At 39.7% G+C, this 16,025-nt stretch overlaps 1 protein-coding gene across 2 annotated transcripts; it reads right to left on the reverse strand.

The window, feature by feature from the left end:
- Positions 1-1,895: 1,895 nt before the first annotated feature.
- On the reverse strand, positions 1,896-5,681 carry znf706 (zinc finger protein 706). Of its 2 annotated transcripts, none has more exons than XM_073463414.1 (3): positions 5,596-5,681; positions 2,899-3,044; positions 1,896-2,786 (listed from the first exon to the last, which is right to left on the reverse strand). In XM_073463414.1, the coding sequence occupies exons 2-3, from the start codon at positions 3,031-3,033 to the stop codon at positions 2,691-2,693; spliced, it is 231 nt and encodes a 76-aa protein (XP_073319515.1). In that variant the 5' UTR covers positions 3,034-3,044; positions 5,596-5,681; the 3' UTR covers positions 1,896-2,690. The 2 variants fall into 2 exon arrangements, with proteins under 2 accessions (XP_073319515.1, XP_073319514.1); XM_073463413.1 differs by lacking the exon at positions 5,596-5,681 and adding an exon at positions 4,493-4,586.
- Positions 5,682-16,025: the final 10,344 nt, after the last annotated feature.

Raw genomic sequence — 16,025 nt, forward strand, 5'->3', positions numbered from 1 at the left:
TTTGTGGCCTTCTTTAGAAGCTCTGTGAATACAAGGCAAGCTTGTAACACCAGTAAATGCAGTGCTGTGGTTTTTTTCTCATCTTGATGGGAGGACAACACATCTTTTATAGTCAGTGAGTCTGAGCTTAACTGGTGCATGTCATGGCCGGAGAAATGGGACCACAGGAAATGAGTGCTTTTTGTAATGAAAAAAAGTCATAAAGATGGTCGAGTGACTAATGGGTTCAGGCAGGATTCATTGTTTTTGTTAATTAGACACACACAACGCTGTAGCTTGAGTCACTTCCTGTTGTGAGCTGTGTGGCTGATACAAAGCTTTTATGACGGTTGGTATCAGTCCACACCACAGCGCTGATATACAGGGTTCAGTATTTCATTATGATTTGAATATCCGTTTCAGGTTTGGCAGTGGTGTTCCTGTTGTTGTCCTATTTTCCAAGTGTCATCCTTTCCCCTTTCAATTCATGTAGAGTTTGTATGAAAAATATATGCTTTCTATATCTCCCTTAAAAGATTTTTCTGCTGATGAAGTTTGAGTTAATGTATTCATTTGCCTGTTCAGCATCATCATATAAACATAATTCAACCCTCAAAAAGAACAAGCACAAACAATATCAAATTGTTGCTTATGTTGAAGTAATACAGTATATAATGCATAATTTCCTATCAGGGAACATTTTCCTGAGACAGCTGACTCCAGGCGTTAAAACCTCCAAGTGCAGCAAATATAAATGCTTTTATAAACTGTGTACACTGTGTTTGATCAATATGATGTCCCAGTGAAGGATCATTTATTATTAACATGGCCTCCTGTCCTGGGATGATGTCCAAATGAGCTGTCTGTCACTCCGTGAGTCTTCCTGTCTCTCTTTAAGCCAGATATTAAGGCTGCTGAGTGGCACAGTGGAATACTGAGTATACAAATATTCATTATTATTACCGCCATAAAGGAGGTTATGCTTTCGCCCATGGTTGGTTGGTTGGTCAGCAGGATTACACAGAAACTGCTAAACGGATTACCATGAAACTTGGATGGATGATGGGTTTTAGCCGAGAATAAACAATCCAGGAATTTCTCTCCCTTTCTTTAGTGCGAGATAAGGCATTTTTTGATATTTTTGTTTGGGATTAATACGTGGATCTTGATTTACAAAAAAATATATAAGTGGCTGGTATCTGAGTGTACAATCTGATGCAGATACAAATAAAAATCCAGATCTAGCGAATTTACATACGTTATAATAGGGCCTGAGCAATGAAAAGTGCGAGGTCCTTGCAATGCAAGGAATTATCACTATCTTTCTTCCTATTCCAAAGTAAATCACTTTTTTGAGGGTGTAAACATGCTCAAAAACTCATGAAGCTTTGCACAAAACTCAAACATGGTGGAAATTTAATCCATTTTATAGATGTCAGCCATGGGCGGGGCAAAATGTATCTCTAGCGCCCCCTAAAACACAGCACCTGGGATTACTTTCACCTACATGTATGAAATTCCAAAACTCTTGTTCGAAATTGGTTTACACATGATTGAATGAGACTGTTAGGCCCTGGTAAAGGTATACGCTCTGATGAATGCCATTCCAGTTCATTAATTATTGAAAAATTACAAGTAATAGCTGATCCTATGAAGAATTACATATCCATAATGTGAAAAAAGATGTGCTCTGTTAGCAGAGCTGCAGGGAAAAGCAGTAAATATTGAGCTCAGTTGTGAGTAAAAGTAAACATAAATTTAAGTCCACCAAACCAGAAAAACAACACATACCTCTACAGTATCTGTCACTGACAGGCCTGAGAAAACACACATCAGTCTGTTTTATCCTGTGTCCTACAAAGCACCATGGCAGAAAACTTTATGAAGAGAAAAACTTTCAAGAAAAAAAGCACATATACAACAAAGTAAAATTTAATTAACTTCTATAATACATCATTCGAGCATACATTCATTTTCCAAGCATAAATGTTGCCAACAAGCCCCCGAAAGATTTTATGGCTAGCATAATTTCACATTTCTTGACCCAACATGAAATTATAATTAGATAGACCACAGATTGCAGTAGAACAAGGCAGACAGCATTGTTGAGGAATTCCATATTTAACAAGTGATGTCAGAAAACATGTTGCAGCCTCCTTTTGATTCAATACTCAAAGCACTAATAAAATACATGAGGTCTTGATTGCAGCAAACTTTAAATCAGAATTCTCCCACCCAAGCCAGATCCATGCTCTGTTTAAGGACACTGTAAAAGTTTACCCCATGAGTTTGCTGTAAAGGTTTAATCAGACAATCCCTCAAAGCTTCAGATAAAGAGGTACACGAGCTAGCAGCAAGAAATATTCCTATATGCACATCAACTCAGGGCAGTAATGAGTCTGTTCTGAGAAACCATGTGAATGAAGAGAGAAATCTTCATTCTCCTCTTAGATTGTTCCTGGATCGTGCAGGTCTTCAGAGGCCCTGAATTAAACACAGACATTTGGGTTCAGCCCTGCGTGTAATTAAGCTAAAAAACAGGACTGGATGGGAGGAAGCGTTGCGCCAAAGGCAACCTGGCCTGTGAAAGCCTGAATGAGGTTAACTGCTTCATGTTGGTTACATCAAATCATCCATTGCTGTCAGACTGAGACAAGTGCAGAGTTGGTACAGGGCCTTGAAGAACTTGGTTTGATGTCCAGAGTGACCGTTTATGCCTCCACTCCCTCTAACTCGGCTGGCAGAGGGGATTTCGGGTGCTTGCTCTCGAAGTGCTGCTTGAAGGTTTTTGGGTCAGGCATCTGGGACTGAGGGAAGGGACGATACATCCAACATATATCATGTTGACTTCTCAGTGATCAAAGGAGAATTTAACAGGTCTTGACTTCTTGTCTGTCATAGTTGAGACTTCATACTCACCTTGCACACAAGGCAGGTGAACACTAGCGCTGCCTTGGCTGCCGTCTTCTGATCATGACCCTTGGCTTTCTTCATCTCAGCCTGTTTCTTGGCATTTTTCTGCTGAGACTGAAGCTTCTGATGCCCGCGTGCCATTCTGGCAAATCCTAAATAGGAGGAAGCAAAGACAAAGGACTTAATGTTTACTGATACACATCGGTGTTTTGGACATACTTGTAGGGTAATGAAGGTACTATATATATCGCGATAATAGTTATTGTAGTGAAAATATTATACCGTGACAGCCCTGTTTGGAGCAGTGGAAAGATTATCCAAGAATGTTTTGCCGACTTTTACTTTGTTTTTGTGAATTTACATGAAGTGTGTTTTTTTAATGATAAAATTACTATTCTGCAAAAGGAGTCTGGTGGCTTTGGCGAGAGCAATTGCAGCCAATTCTGGTGAAACAAAAAAGTTATTATTGTTGTTATTTTTTAAACAAAAAGTACCATCTCTGTAGCTTTTAGTGCACGTTAATTCTTTGACAATTCACATTTGCCTGGAGGTATTACACTGCAGCCTGTCATGGCTGCCGGCAACAGAGATCTTGTCCAATACCATTTTCAAATATCGTTGTCCCTATTTGTCAACCAAGACAAGTAAACATGGGAAAATAGGGTCCAAATGGAAAAATAGTTAACCTTTAACGTTTTATTATTGTTGATACACATGTACAATTAAGAAGTCAGTTAATAGTCATTTTAGTGCCGACAGAGAAAGGTTGTACAATAACATGTTTATCTTTGTAGCAAAGGGGCTATCACAAACTTCTATGGAGACGCAGGCAATTCTCTCATTATGTTCCTTTAATCTTTTGCACGACCAATACAAGGCCTTTCTCATAAGCAGCTAAAAGTTTGCAGATGTAGGCAGATGGTAAAAAGCACAGGACAAACAAGTGCCAGTCAGCACGTGTCAGGCAAAGTAAACAAGATAAGGGTTAACCTGAACTAAAATGCAGGTGCCAGAGGGCCATAAAACCTTGACTCACATGAGGGTAGGAGTAATTTATGTCTTAAAAGACTTTCAGGAAGGAGGAAACTAAACAACACTAGAAATGCTTAGCTTAGTGACTGCACAGGGGCCGATTCCAGCACGCAAGTTTTATAATTCAGCTGAGAGAATCTGCAACCACCCTTAAATCTGACACAAGATTACAAAACTGCATCCTGAAACAGCACCAGGTCTTACTGGTTGTTCTGGGTGTGGTATCAGAGAGGGAAACAAGTTCTTACCTGCCCTTACAACATTTAAATATGGGTTGTTACTGTGTGGTTTGGTGAACTAGTTTCTCCAGTCCCAAGCGCCCTCCTTGGAAGGTGCTTTCAACAAGATCCTCCCTTCATAAAAGGTTAGGTGGATACAAGTAAATACTTGTGCCTGTGGGGAGGACGTCTACAGAAACTGGATACTACTAATGTGACCACATTCAATTGCCCCAGGGCAAAAAGGAGTAAGGGCTCCCAAGATTTTTACATCATATTAGGTAATAATGCAGCAGCCACTTTAAAGGATAAATTCACCCAAAAAGAATATTCTGTCATTATTTACTCACCCCCATGCCGATGGAAAGTCAGGTGAAGTTTCATAGTTCACAAAACATTTCTGGGGCTTCACAGCAAAACACTGCTGCAGCATTTTCGCAAACAATTCAAGTAGATGGGGACTTGTTTTAAAACGTAATACACAACAACGAAAAAGGGACTTGAAGCTCCCAGATCCCAAATTGATTTGAAAAGACGTTATTTGCACAATTATTACGCAAAATACTTCACTGTGGCTGCCAAGCTAAAAGCATCAGCGCTCACTCATCTGAAATCGATGGTGTAAACAGCATCTTTTCAAGTCCCTGTATACTTCAGTTGTTTAGGAGACTGCTGCTACGCTGTTTTGCTGTGAAACTTCAGAAATGTGTTTGTGCATTTCCACAAGCATGAGGTTGAATACATAATGACTTAATTTTCATTTTTGAGTTAACTTCTCCTTTAAAAAAGGGCCATTAGCAGCTTTTAGGTTTTAGCAGTGCATGTTACCAAATTCCCACACTCTGATTGAGAGGGCTATGGAGGGCAGATACCCACTTTGCTCGTTGATAACCCAGCCTTGCTTTACTTCTATTAATAGTATGCTGTTAGTCAGCAACTAGCGTTGGTTAGCGTGGGAAAATATGTTAAGCACTCGTGTTAACTTGTGCCAACGCCATATGTTGGTTGGCTGACATGAAAACTAGTCTAACGTGTTGTTAGAGCTTGAGGAATAGCATGTTATAAAGTTCATTGCAATTAGCTTCCGATTAGACACTAATATCCTCCCCCAACTCTCCATTTCCTGCTCGGGCAAGTCAACCTGTTAGGCTCACTGACACAAAACATTTCAGCTACCACAGCACATCTGGGTCCTTGTCATCAAGGTCACATTAGTTTGTTTTCCCCTGCTTTAATCCAGCTTTTAGCTGAGGCTGAACTACAGGTGACACTGTGCTGTAACGTGGGTTAGCTTACATGCTAGCCACAGCTCACTCTGGCTATCTCGTTAGCTAACCGGCTAACCGTGTGGTGATTATTTCCTCAAGCCTGTGGGAAACGTTATCCAGGAAAAGTTCAGAGTATCAGCGATATGTCGTCGCTTTTAAAACCTCAAAATAACAGCAGTTCTTACCTCTTAAAAACAAAAGTACGTGTCGTTTCTCCGGGTGCACACACACTCGAGTGTGGGTGACAGCTGCTTGGTTCACAGACAGGTGAAGACTTGCTGCATTCAATGACAATCGAACAATTCTGATTTGAAAGTTATTATACAGATTAATTGGTTAAAACAACCGCAGCTATACAGGCTTTCATGTTTTTTGTCTGACTTAACACGCGTAAAGGGTAAAAAGTTGTAAATATTAGAAGTAAATTAATGGTAAATATCAAACTTTGATTTTCGTAGTGAGTCACAGGATATCACAAATGACCAATCGATGTCGCGGAGGTGGTAATGTAATCTAGACTTTCTTTGTCAAACATAATGCTTTTCAAACAGGAACAAAAGATAACTCCCCTATTGAATTAACCGTAGAGGTACGTCATCAGGTTCCATTTTTACGATTATAGCAGGAGTCCGTGAACGCACTGGTATCGCTGTCTGATTATAGTCACCGAGCGTGGATGGATTATAAGAGCAAATACATCCATGTCACCATGCTGCAGATAAATGATGTTGGTGATGTTGCCCCCATGTGGAAGAGTTTGGGCAGTGCACATTCACATAAACATAAGTAAAATCATATCAAAAATACTTTTTTTTTTTCATTAAATGATTCATGAAGACCCCAAAGCTGGACATTATCCACTGCTTCCACTATCCTCTGCCCGGTTTTTTCAATTTGCTCACGATTAAGTTTCTATAAAACATCCAATTTTAGTGTGCATTATGCATACACGTCTCACTTATTGCAGGTGTAATAATAATAATAATATTAAGTTGCAACTCATTTTATATGTAGTGAGACATCTATCGACAAAATCACAAGGTGAACCAACATTCAGTTGCTACCTGTCTGTTTTATTTTATTACTTCTACTTACTCTTCACAGGGAGGCACTTTGTAACTTGTGTTTTCTTATATTGCAAATGTGTTTTCTTTGTTTTGTCAGATTATTTGCTGAGCTTTATGCACAATATGTGATATTACCTTTAATTTAAAGATACAAATTTCCAGTCTTTATTAGTATAGAGAGGCTTATTCAACTACTGCGTTAGAAGGGCCAAAAGTGAAGTGTCATGGTGCTTTTAGATTTCCTCTGTCCAACATGTAAAGCTTTGGAATTAACTTTTATTTTTTTCTGTCTGTGCTTTGTTTATTAGTTGTCATGATAAAAAAAGAAACATTACATTTACAAAAGTACAGGAAAAATGCACCCTTTTAATCTTCCCCCTGCTTAAACAGCCTGGGTTAAAACCTTTTTTAATGAAATAAGAGTGTTTTTGTGCTTAGCAACAGAGACAACTAATGAATGGGCTAATAAGCCTACTAAGAAAAATTTGGCCCACAGACCGCCTGTAGAAGAGGTTTTGTATTCAGTGTGTGCAGTACCAAAACACTTTGCATCATCACCAGCTGTGGGCTGTTTAGTGACGGTATTGCTGTTCCCTCAAGGTAACACTAGGGGGCAGGTGTGTGGGGGGGTAGTGTATGTTTTGGTGTATGTGTGTATGTGTGTTTTACAGGAGATATCAGTAAAACATCGGGGTTAAATCATGCTGTGAGTGCATCTACATTGTGTTCCCTCTCTGAGCTCTCCAACAAACCCACGACACCTTGAACACAACACGAGTCCTAACACACTTCAAGTAATAATAATGATTGTAACACTAAAAGAGCTAAATTATCATATTTACACTCTCAAATTGCTTGCTGCATGGTCCAGTATGTCCTATTTTGACTATTTTGCATTTATTAACATGTATTTGTAATCACAGCTATGCAAACACACCTGCAGCCTGACCTGTGCAGACAGACAGACAGATAATTTGTATCATGGGACTACATTAGATTTTTATCTGTGACTGCGGTTTTGCCGTCGCGCGGAAACAATGAAGCTGTTCTCCTCCGCTCAGCATTTGACTAAATTCAGCTAATATGTAAATGAAGTGCAACTCCAGTTATCACATGATGGAAACCCAGACTAACATCGTGCACCAAAATATCAATCAGCCTATAAAGAAAGTAGTTAAATCATAGTTTATTAGTCTAGCTGTGAGTTGCATTCATTCATTAGAATTATAAATGACTTATTTGATATTTATTAGAAAGAACAAGTCAGTAAGTAATGAGTTTGTGTGTCTATTTTTGCTCACAGCGCTCATTCCTGTCGGAGATGTTCCCGACAGTTAGGTGTCATGACCGTCTTAAGAGAAATTTTATCATTGTGAGAAAAGTCTCCAGCCAGCTATTGTGTCCCCCTCCGCCTTCCTGCTTATTCCCCCCTCCCTCATCATAAGAAAAGAGACAAATCCTTTCAGTCTTTTGTGAAATATCTCTCAAGAGAGAAGGGTGTGATTATGCTTTCAGAAGGGGGGCGAAAAGTAAAAGAAAGCAGGGGGAGAAAAAATGACACAAAGCCACACATTGCTCAAGTTCCCCCACCCTGGAGGTTGTTGTGCAGGTACTTGCTAGCTTAGGTTTGGGGCGAGGTTGTCCAGCCTTAGGGCCTGTGTGAAAGCAAATCTTCCAGGTGTCAGCTTCTCAATAGCAGAGGAGAATATTATCTGGCTGTCCATTGTGCGTATGAATAAGCAGGGGTTTGCCGCAGACAGCCTGAGATTTTTTTCCCATTTGGGTCCTTTCCGCCTGCTCCGAGGGTTTTCAGGTTTACTCTCGGCTAAGTTTTTTTTACGTTTCCTTTTGTTGTAAATGATCTTTTAGCTGAAACTGCCATTTTCTGGTTTATATTTCCCACTGCATGACCACATATCCAGGGGTCAAGCCAGGGTCAAGAAAGATTTTTTCTTAAGATGCATTTCAGGCACATTAAACACACCTTCACACACACAAACAGAGAAGCAGGGACAGGTCTGTCAGGGGTGAGTGTGACCTCCTTGTTGCTCTGGAGGCTGTTGAGGGAAGAGGAAGTTTGATTTCATCTTCCCCATTGGCCACTTCCTCTCCCTGCTGCCCTCCTCATGCTTTCCCTTTTTTTTCCAAACCAACAGGTTTTGCCACAGTCCACTACTACTACTGCTGCTGCTGCTGCTGCACCACCATGACGTGCCACAATGTTGCTGGACCAGTTGGACTGTATACAAGGCGTGACACAGTCACAACACATCCACATGCTGGTAACTTTCACTGCTGCCTTTAAAGGCCTCGTAAAACACGTGATGTGATTGACATATGAAACACACACATACACAGGGTTTGTTGAAACATTTAACAGAGATGTTTTTGTAGTGTATTTTGGTAAATAAAAAGTTACACCCAAATGTAATGGTACAAACTAAGTGCTTGTTTGTTGTTATGCAAATGACATTTTTCATTTTTTAATTCAAGGATAAGTTCACCCAGAAATGAAAATTCAGACATTATCTACTCACCTATATGCTGATGGAAAGTTGAGGGAAGTTTTGTAGTCCACAAAACTTTTCTGGAGCTTCACAGCAAAACACTGTTGCATCATTCTCCTTAACAACTGAAGTAGATGGTTCAGATGTTTTAAAGGTGCAATATGTAAGAATATTAGTTGAAAACATTCAAAAAGTAACAAAAACTATCAACAGAGTGTGACGAAATAACAGTTTTAATGTTAAAACTATCTACGTTTTGTGTTGAAGAAATGCTGAGGTTAGCATGCTAACCAGCTAGCCCCGGGCCTGAAAACCTCTTTCTCCAAGCCGCCCAAAGCTCCTGTGCTAGCGCAGTAAACACCAGCGCTCACCCAGTAGTCCGACTAGCTGCACATCTAACTGAGCTAACAAGCTAACAGTAGCTTCAGAAATTGATTTATAAACAGTTAGTAGTAGTCAGCAGTTAGTCTGGTGATATGAGTATTAAGGGTCCAATTTTTAATGTAAAAAAGCTCCATACAGCTCCTCTAGTGTAATCCATGTCTCTAAGAGCCCTGATATGCCGAATTGATTTGTAAAGACTTTACTTACACCCTTGACACGTCGTCGGGATTGTGTGTCCCCTTCAGACGGGATACACGCTAACATTTTTAGCTTAGCAGCTACAGTGACAATTTTGGCTAAAAAAAGTGAGCAAATAACATCTTTTCAAATCCATTTGGCATCTCGTGGCTTCTGGGGACTTGGATTACGTCAAACAAGCTGTTCGGAGCAATTTCATTATCTTTTTAAAGTTGTTTTTTTTTCACATTTTGAAACAAGTCCCCATCTACTTCAGAATGCTGCAAAGCTGTTTGGCTGTGAAGCTCCAGAAATGTTTTGTGGACTACGAAACTTCTACCGACTTTCCATCAGCATGGGGGTGAGTAGATAATGACTGAATTTTCATAATTGAGTGATCTTATCCTTTAAAACTGGCGCTGATATTTCCCCCGAGAAATCACATCAGGAGGGCATACCCTGCCTTCAGGGGGAAAAAAGTTAATTTCTTACCTCCACACACACACACACACAGAGACACACGCGGAGTGCAACTGAAGGAGGAGAGGTGAGGCCTGTTGTCGGGCACACATAAGCCGGTCGGACAGAGGCTGATTGTGAAAGTGGTGACAGCACTCGCTAAGCTCACGGACAGCAGCAGCTCGCTGATATTTGGAGCAACTGCGACTGTTGGCGAATTTGAGTCAAGAGAATGATATTGTTTGTAAGCATATTACATATTCAATTTATGCTATTAAAGGAGGAACTCAGGTCTACATCTAAATCCGAAATGTGTAAGGAAGTGCAAAATATAGTCATGTTCGTGGTATGATACTCCACAAAACACGTTTTTAGGATATCCTGAACCCTTGAAATTAAATAATGTTTATTTGTGGCCTGTCTTTAGTTACGAGAATATCAAGAGAAAATGGGATGTTCTTTCTCCTGTGATTGTTTCATTTGAAGAAGTGATGAGAAAACATTGAAAAAAGGAAAACAGAAATATATTTTTCTTTCTTTTCCTACCTTCACACATCTTTTGACCCCTCAGATTTTATTTTACACCTATTTTCGTTGTTAACAATGTGGGCACTTACATGTTATCTACCTGTTTCATCTCTCTTCATCCTCCATCCTTGCTGTCCATCTGGAGGACAACACATCCCCCACAGCTCTCTGCTCTGCCACAGCTGTGAGTTCCTGCACTCACACAGGTAGACTCAGACACCTAATCCTGGCCAAGTCCAGACAAGCTGCTTCTCCCTGCAAAAAAACTCCTGGTATGTAGGATACATCTTTCACCTCTCTCACATTGTGGGACACACACACTCTCTCACACACACAGAGGAAGGTATTCTGTGGCTCTTGGCCCCTGACTTTCCAGTCTTGCCCATGCCTGCTTGTGGCAGCTTGTACGGTAGCCCTCACACTATTTCATCTGTCATACTTCCACATGGCTGACATTCCAGCTGGGAGAAGTCATCTAGGGAAGGGTACAGATAAGCTTATACAAAACCATTATTTTGATTAGTTCAAGCCAGACATATGTCTCACCTTGTTTTCTGAGTAGAGTTAATGATTAATTGACTCGGACAGATGTGGAGACAACGCACCCCTGGGCACAGACACGTAAAAGCCCCCACGCACCCCCTTTACAGTCAAGTCATTCACAGTTGTTTAGAATCTAGTTTTGCATCTCTTTGTGGTAGATTTGTATCTGTTGGTGGTAGTTTTGTATCTTTTAGTTGGTACTTTTGCCTCTCTTCTCTCTTTGTGCTAGAGCTGCATCTCTTTGTGGTAGTTTTGTATCTCTTTGGGGTAGTTTTGTTTCTCTTCGTGGTAGTTTTGTATCTCGTTGTGGTAGTTTTGCATCTCTTTGTGGTAGTTTTGCATCTCATTGTGGTAGTTTGTATCTCTTTGTGGTAGTTTTGCATCTCCTTGTGGTAGTTTGTATCTTGTTGTGGTAGTCTTGTATCTCTTTGTGGTAGTTTTGCATCTCTTTGTGGTAGTTTTGCATCTCTTTGTGGTAGTTTTGCATCTCTTGTGGTAGTTTTGCATCTCGTTGTGGTAGTTTTGTATCTTGTTGTGGTAGTTTTGCATCTCTTTGTGGTAGTTTGTATCTCTTTGTGGCGGTCGTGTATCTCTTTGTGCTAGAGCTGTATCTCTTTGTGGTACTTTTGCATCTCCTTGTGGTAGTTTTGTATCTCTTCGTGGTAGTTTTGCATCTCTTGTGGTAGTTTTGTATCTCTTCGTGGTACATGCAAGACATGCAAAACTATCACAAAGAGATACAAAACTACCACAAAGAGATGCAAAACTACCACAAAGAGATACACGACTACCACAACAAGATACAAACTACCACAAGGAGATGCAAAACTACCACAAAGAGATACAAGACTACCACACCTCTCTTCTCTCTTTGTGCTAGAGCTGCATCTCTTTGTGGTAGTTTTGCATCTGTCTGTGGTAGTTTTGTAGCTCTTTGTGGTAGTTTTGTATCTCTTCGTGGTAGTTTTGTATCTCGTTGTGGTAGTTTTGTATCTCGTTGTGGTAGTTTTGCATCTCGTTGTGGTAGTTTTGCATCTCTTGTGGTAGTTTTGTATCTCTCTGTGGTAGTTATGTATCTCTGTGGTAGTTTTGCATCTCCTTGTGGTAGTTTTGCATCTCATTGTGGTAGTTTTGCATCTCTTTGTGGTAGTTTGTATCTCTTTGTGGCGGTCGTGTATCTCTTTGTGGTACTTTTGCATCTCCTTGTGGTAGTTTGCATCTCCTTGTGGTAGTCTTGTATCTCTTTGTGGTAGTTTTGCATCTCTTTGTGGTAGTTTGTATCTCTTTGTAGTTGTTGTGTATCTCTGTGGTAGGTTCTGCATCTTTTTATGGTAGTGTTGCATCTCTTTGTGGTAGTTTTGCATCTCCTTGTGCTAGTTTTGTATCTCGTTGTGGTAGTTTGTATCTCATTGTGGTAGTCTTGTATCTCTTTGTGGTAGTTTTGCATCTCTTTGTGGTAGTTTTGTATCTCTTTGTGGTAGTTTTGCATCTCTTTGTGGTAGTTTGTATCTCTTTGTGGCGGTCGCATATCTCTTTGTGGTAGTTTTGCATCTCCTTGTGGTAGTTTGCATCTCCTTGTGGTAGTCTTGTATCTCTATGTGGTAGTTTTGCATCTCTTTGTGGTAGTTTGTATCTCTTTGTAGTTGTTGTGTATCTCTGTGGTAGGTTCTGCATCTTTTTATGGTAGTGTTGCATCTCTTTGTGGTAGTTTTGCATCTCCTTGTGCTAGTTTTGTATCTCGTTGTGGTAGTTTGTATCTCATTGTGGTAGTCTTGTATCTCTTTGTGGTAGTTTTGCATCTCTTTGTGGTAGTTTTGTATCTCTTTGTGGTAGTTTTGCATCTCTTTGTGGTAGTTTGTATCTCTTTGTGGCGGTCGCATATCTCTTTGTGGTAGTTTTGCATCTCCTTGTGGTAGTTTGCATCTCCTTGTGGTAGTCTTGTATCTCTATGTGGTAGTTTTGCATCTCTTTGTGGTAGTTTGTATCTCTTTGTAGTTGTTGTGTATCTCTGTGGTAGGTTCTGCATCTTTTTATGGTAGTGTTGCATCTCTTTGTGGTAGTTTTGCATCTCCTTGTGCTAGTTTTGTATCTCGTTGTGGTAGTTTGTATCTCATTGTGGTAGTCTTGTATCTCTTTGTGGTAGTTTTGCATCTCTTTGTGGTAGTTTTGTATCTCTTTGTGGTAGTTTTGTATCTCTTTGCATCTCTTGTGGTAGTTTTGTATCTCTCTGTGGTAGTTATGTATCTTTGTGGTAGTTTTGTATCTCTTTGTGGTAGTTCTGCATCTTTTTATGGTAGTTTTTGCATCTCTTTGTGGTAGTTTTGCATCTATCTGTGGTAGTTTTGTATCTCTTGTGCTAGTTCTGTACAAGTTCTGTACATCTCTTTGTGGTACATTTGTGTCTCTTTACAGTAGTCTTGTGTCTCTGTAGGTGTTTTGAGCCTCTTTTGCATCTTTGTGGTAGGTTTGGATCTCTTGGCGTTAGTTTTGAATGTCTTTGTGGTAGTTTTGTGTCTCATTGCGGGTGTTTTACATCTGTGTCTTTGTCATTCAGCATATCTTTGCTGGTGCTTGGTGTCTTTTTGTAGCCTTTTGATTCCAACAAGAACATTTCAAACAGACACTCTGGGTATAGACCCAGTGACCCTGTGGGCCTGTGTCCAGGAGACCCACTCATTAATTTATCCTTGTTCATGGGAAGAAGTGGCAATAAAGTTGAATAGAATTATGCTTGGAATACACCAGCTATTCGTCTATTTTTCCCTCGTACTTTAAATGAGGTTTTTGGTCTTTCTCTTTTGTCATTCTGCTGTTCATCTCTCTGTCTGTGTGTTGTTGGGTGAAAAGGACTCCACCTGTATTTATCTAGCAATTCCATTTAAACACACACAGAGCTCAGCAAAGGCCCAGGTGCTCAGTAAAACAAATTAGACAAGGGAGGATAGTGATCATCCACAGGACACGCAAACACATGCTTGTTCCTCACGTACACACACACACACACACAAACACACACACACACACACACACACACACACACACACACATCACCACTGACGGTTAAACTGAATCTGAAACGTAATTTTTAGATTTCCATACAACAACACCTGCAGGCTTTCATAAGCAAAAGGCCCGCATTTGGACATGCAAACACATTCATAAGACGTCAAACCAGTTTGGTTATTGCACCCCAATCATTTCTGAAAATTCAAGTGCAGGGGTGTTTGTCTTTTCTTCATTATTTGTGTGTGACTCTGTGAAATGCAGTGGTGGTGAAAGAAGTAGTTCAAACTTGTATGTTGTTTCCCTTTGAAATGAAGTGAAGTAGAACAGTGGGGGAAGACTTTTTGTTTTTCATATGCTCTGTGCTCTGTGCTTGGTATTTGTCAGTTCTCTTGGACATTTTTTTATTTTATATTGTTGTTTTTGAAAAGCCTTTTAACCTGTTTTTTTTTTTAGAAAAGTGCAATATAAATAAAATGTTACTTACTTACTCACTCTTTGAGTCTTATATATGCAATATGAAAGAACTGGTCACCTGTTGAATTCATACTCAAAATAGATAGGGGACAGCATATCACCAGAGTAACCACTAACTGCCTACTGTAACTGCCATTAGCAGGCTAGCTCAGTTAGCCATGCAGCTAGCAGTGCAGACAGGGAGCTCAGAGCAACGGGGAAGTGATGTTTTGTACCAGGACGAGGCTAGCTGGTTAGCATGTTAAATATACTTCACAACACAGTACGTAGACGTCATTTTGTCTAACGTCAAAACTGTCATTCCTTCACATTCTGTTGATAAATTTAGCGAAGTTACGAATGTTTTGAACCACAATGCTTACATATTGCACCTTCAGAGAGACATTTCCCCTATAAACTTGGTTCAATCGTTATGTTTCAGATTTTGAGTTAATAAAAAATAAATGTAACTCATTTATAACTCATAAACATCCAAAACATGACGACTCTAACTACGCAGCCAAAAGGTTTGCAAACAATTGGTTTAATCTTTAACAATACATGTATTTTATAAAATTGTCATGTTTTTATGTATGATCTCAATCTTAAAAAATCTGTAGTAACTACAGCTGTCCAACAAATGTAGGATAAAAAGCACATCTGCCTCTGAGGAGCAGTGGAGTAGAAGTATAAAGTAGCAAAAATCAAAATAATCAAAACAAGTCAGCGTACTTAGTTACTTTCCACTATTGAAAATTCCCTCTGTATTTAGTTTTCTAATGTTTTTGGTCATTATTTTGCTGAATTGATCTAAATAGTTACTTTGTGTGGTGAAAAGCTCCTGAAGATGAACAAACGCCGATCACATCCATAACAACAACGATCCATACCAACATGAGACATTATATATGATGTTGTAGTCTTTTTCTAATAATCAGTACAGAATTTTGCATTTCACTTTATAATATCATCAAGTCTGTAGTTTAAGACTTGTTTTTTTTAGTTTTATAATTGCTAATCTGCCATTTAAACTCTCTTTATGTTGTTTGGGATCAATAAAGTCCTCCATGTATCAATCACCAACAATGATCACAACACAAAAAGAGAGAAAAAGGAGCACTTAGGATCAGTGGTCACAAATTGTTGTGCAGCACTCCAGCATTGTGTGAGACACACACACACACACTGAGAGAGACAGACACACACACACATTGTTTGTTCTGGCAGAGTAATCCCAAACATTGGGCTCTCCATTATACAATGGGTTCATTAAGGGGGACAATGGCATTGTATCAGCTAATGACAGGGCTCCTCCCTGCCTTCTGTCTGCTCCCAGAATACCTGAAACACACACAGGCGAGTCATTATGAAAAATTAGAGGGAGGAAAGGTTAAATCAGAAGAAACCCTGAGGACGTGTGCAGTCATGCATCAAATTATTGCATTCAAACATCCTTTATTTAAAAAATGTCTTATTTTCTAGAGGCAGGTA

Source organism: Pagrus major, chromosome 3, assembly GCF_040436345.1.
Source record: "Pagrus major chromosome 3, Pma_NU_1.0".
NCBI lineage: Eukaryota > Metazoa > Chordata > Actinopteri > Spariformes > Sparidae > Pagrus > Pagrus major.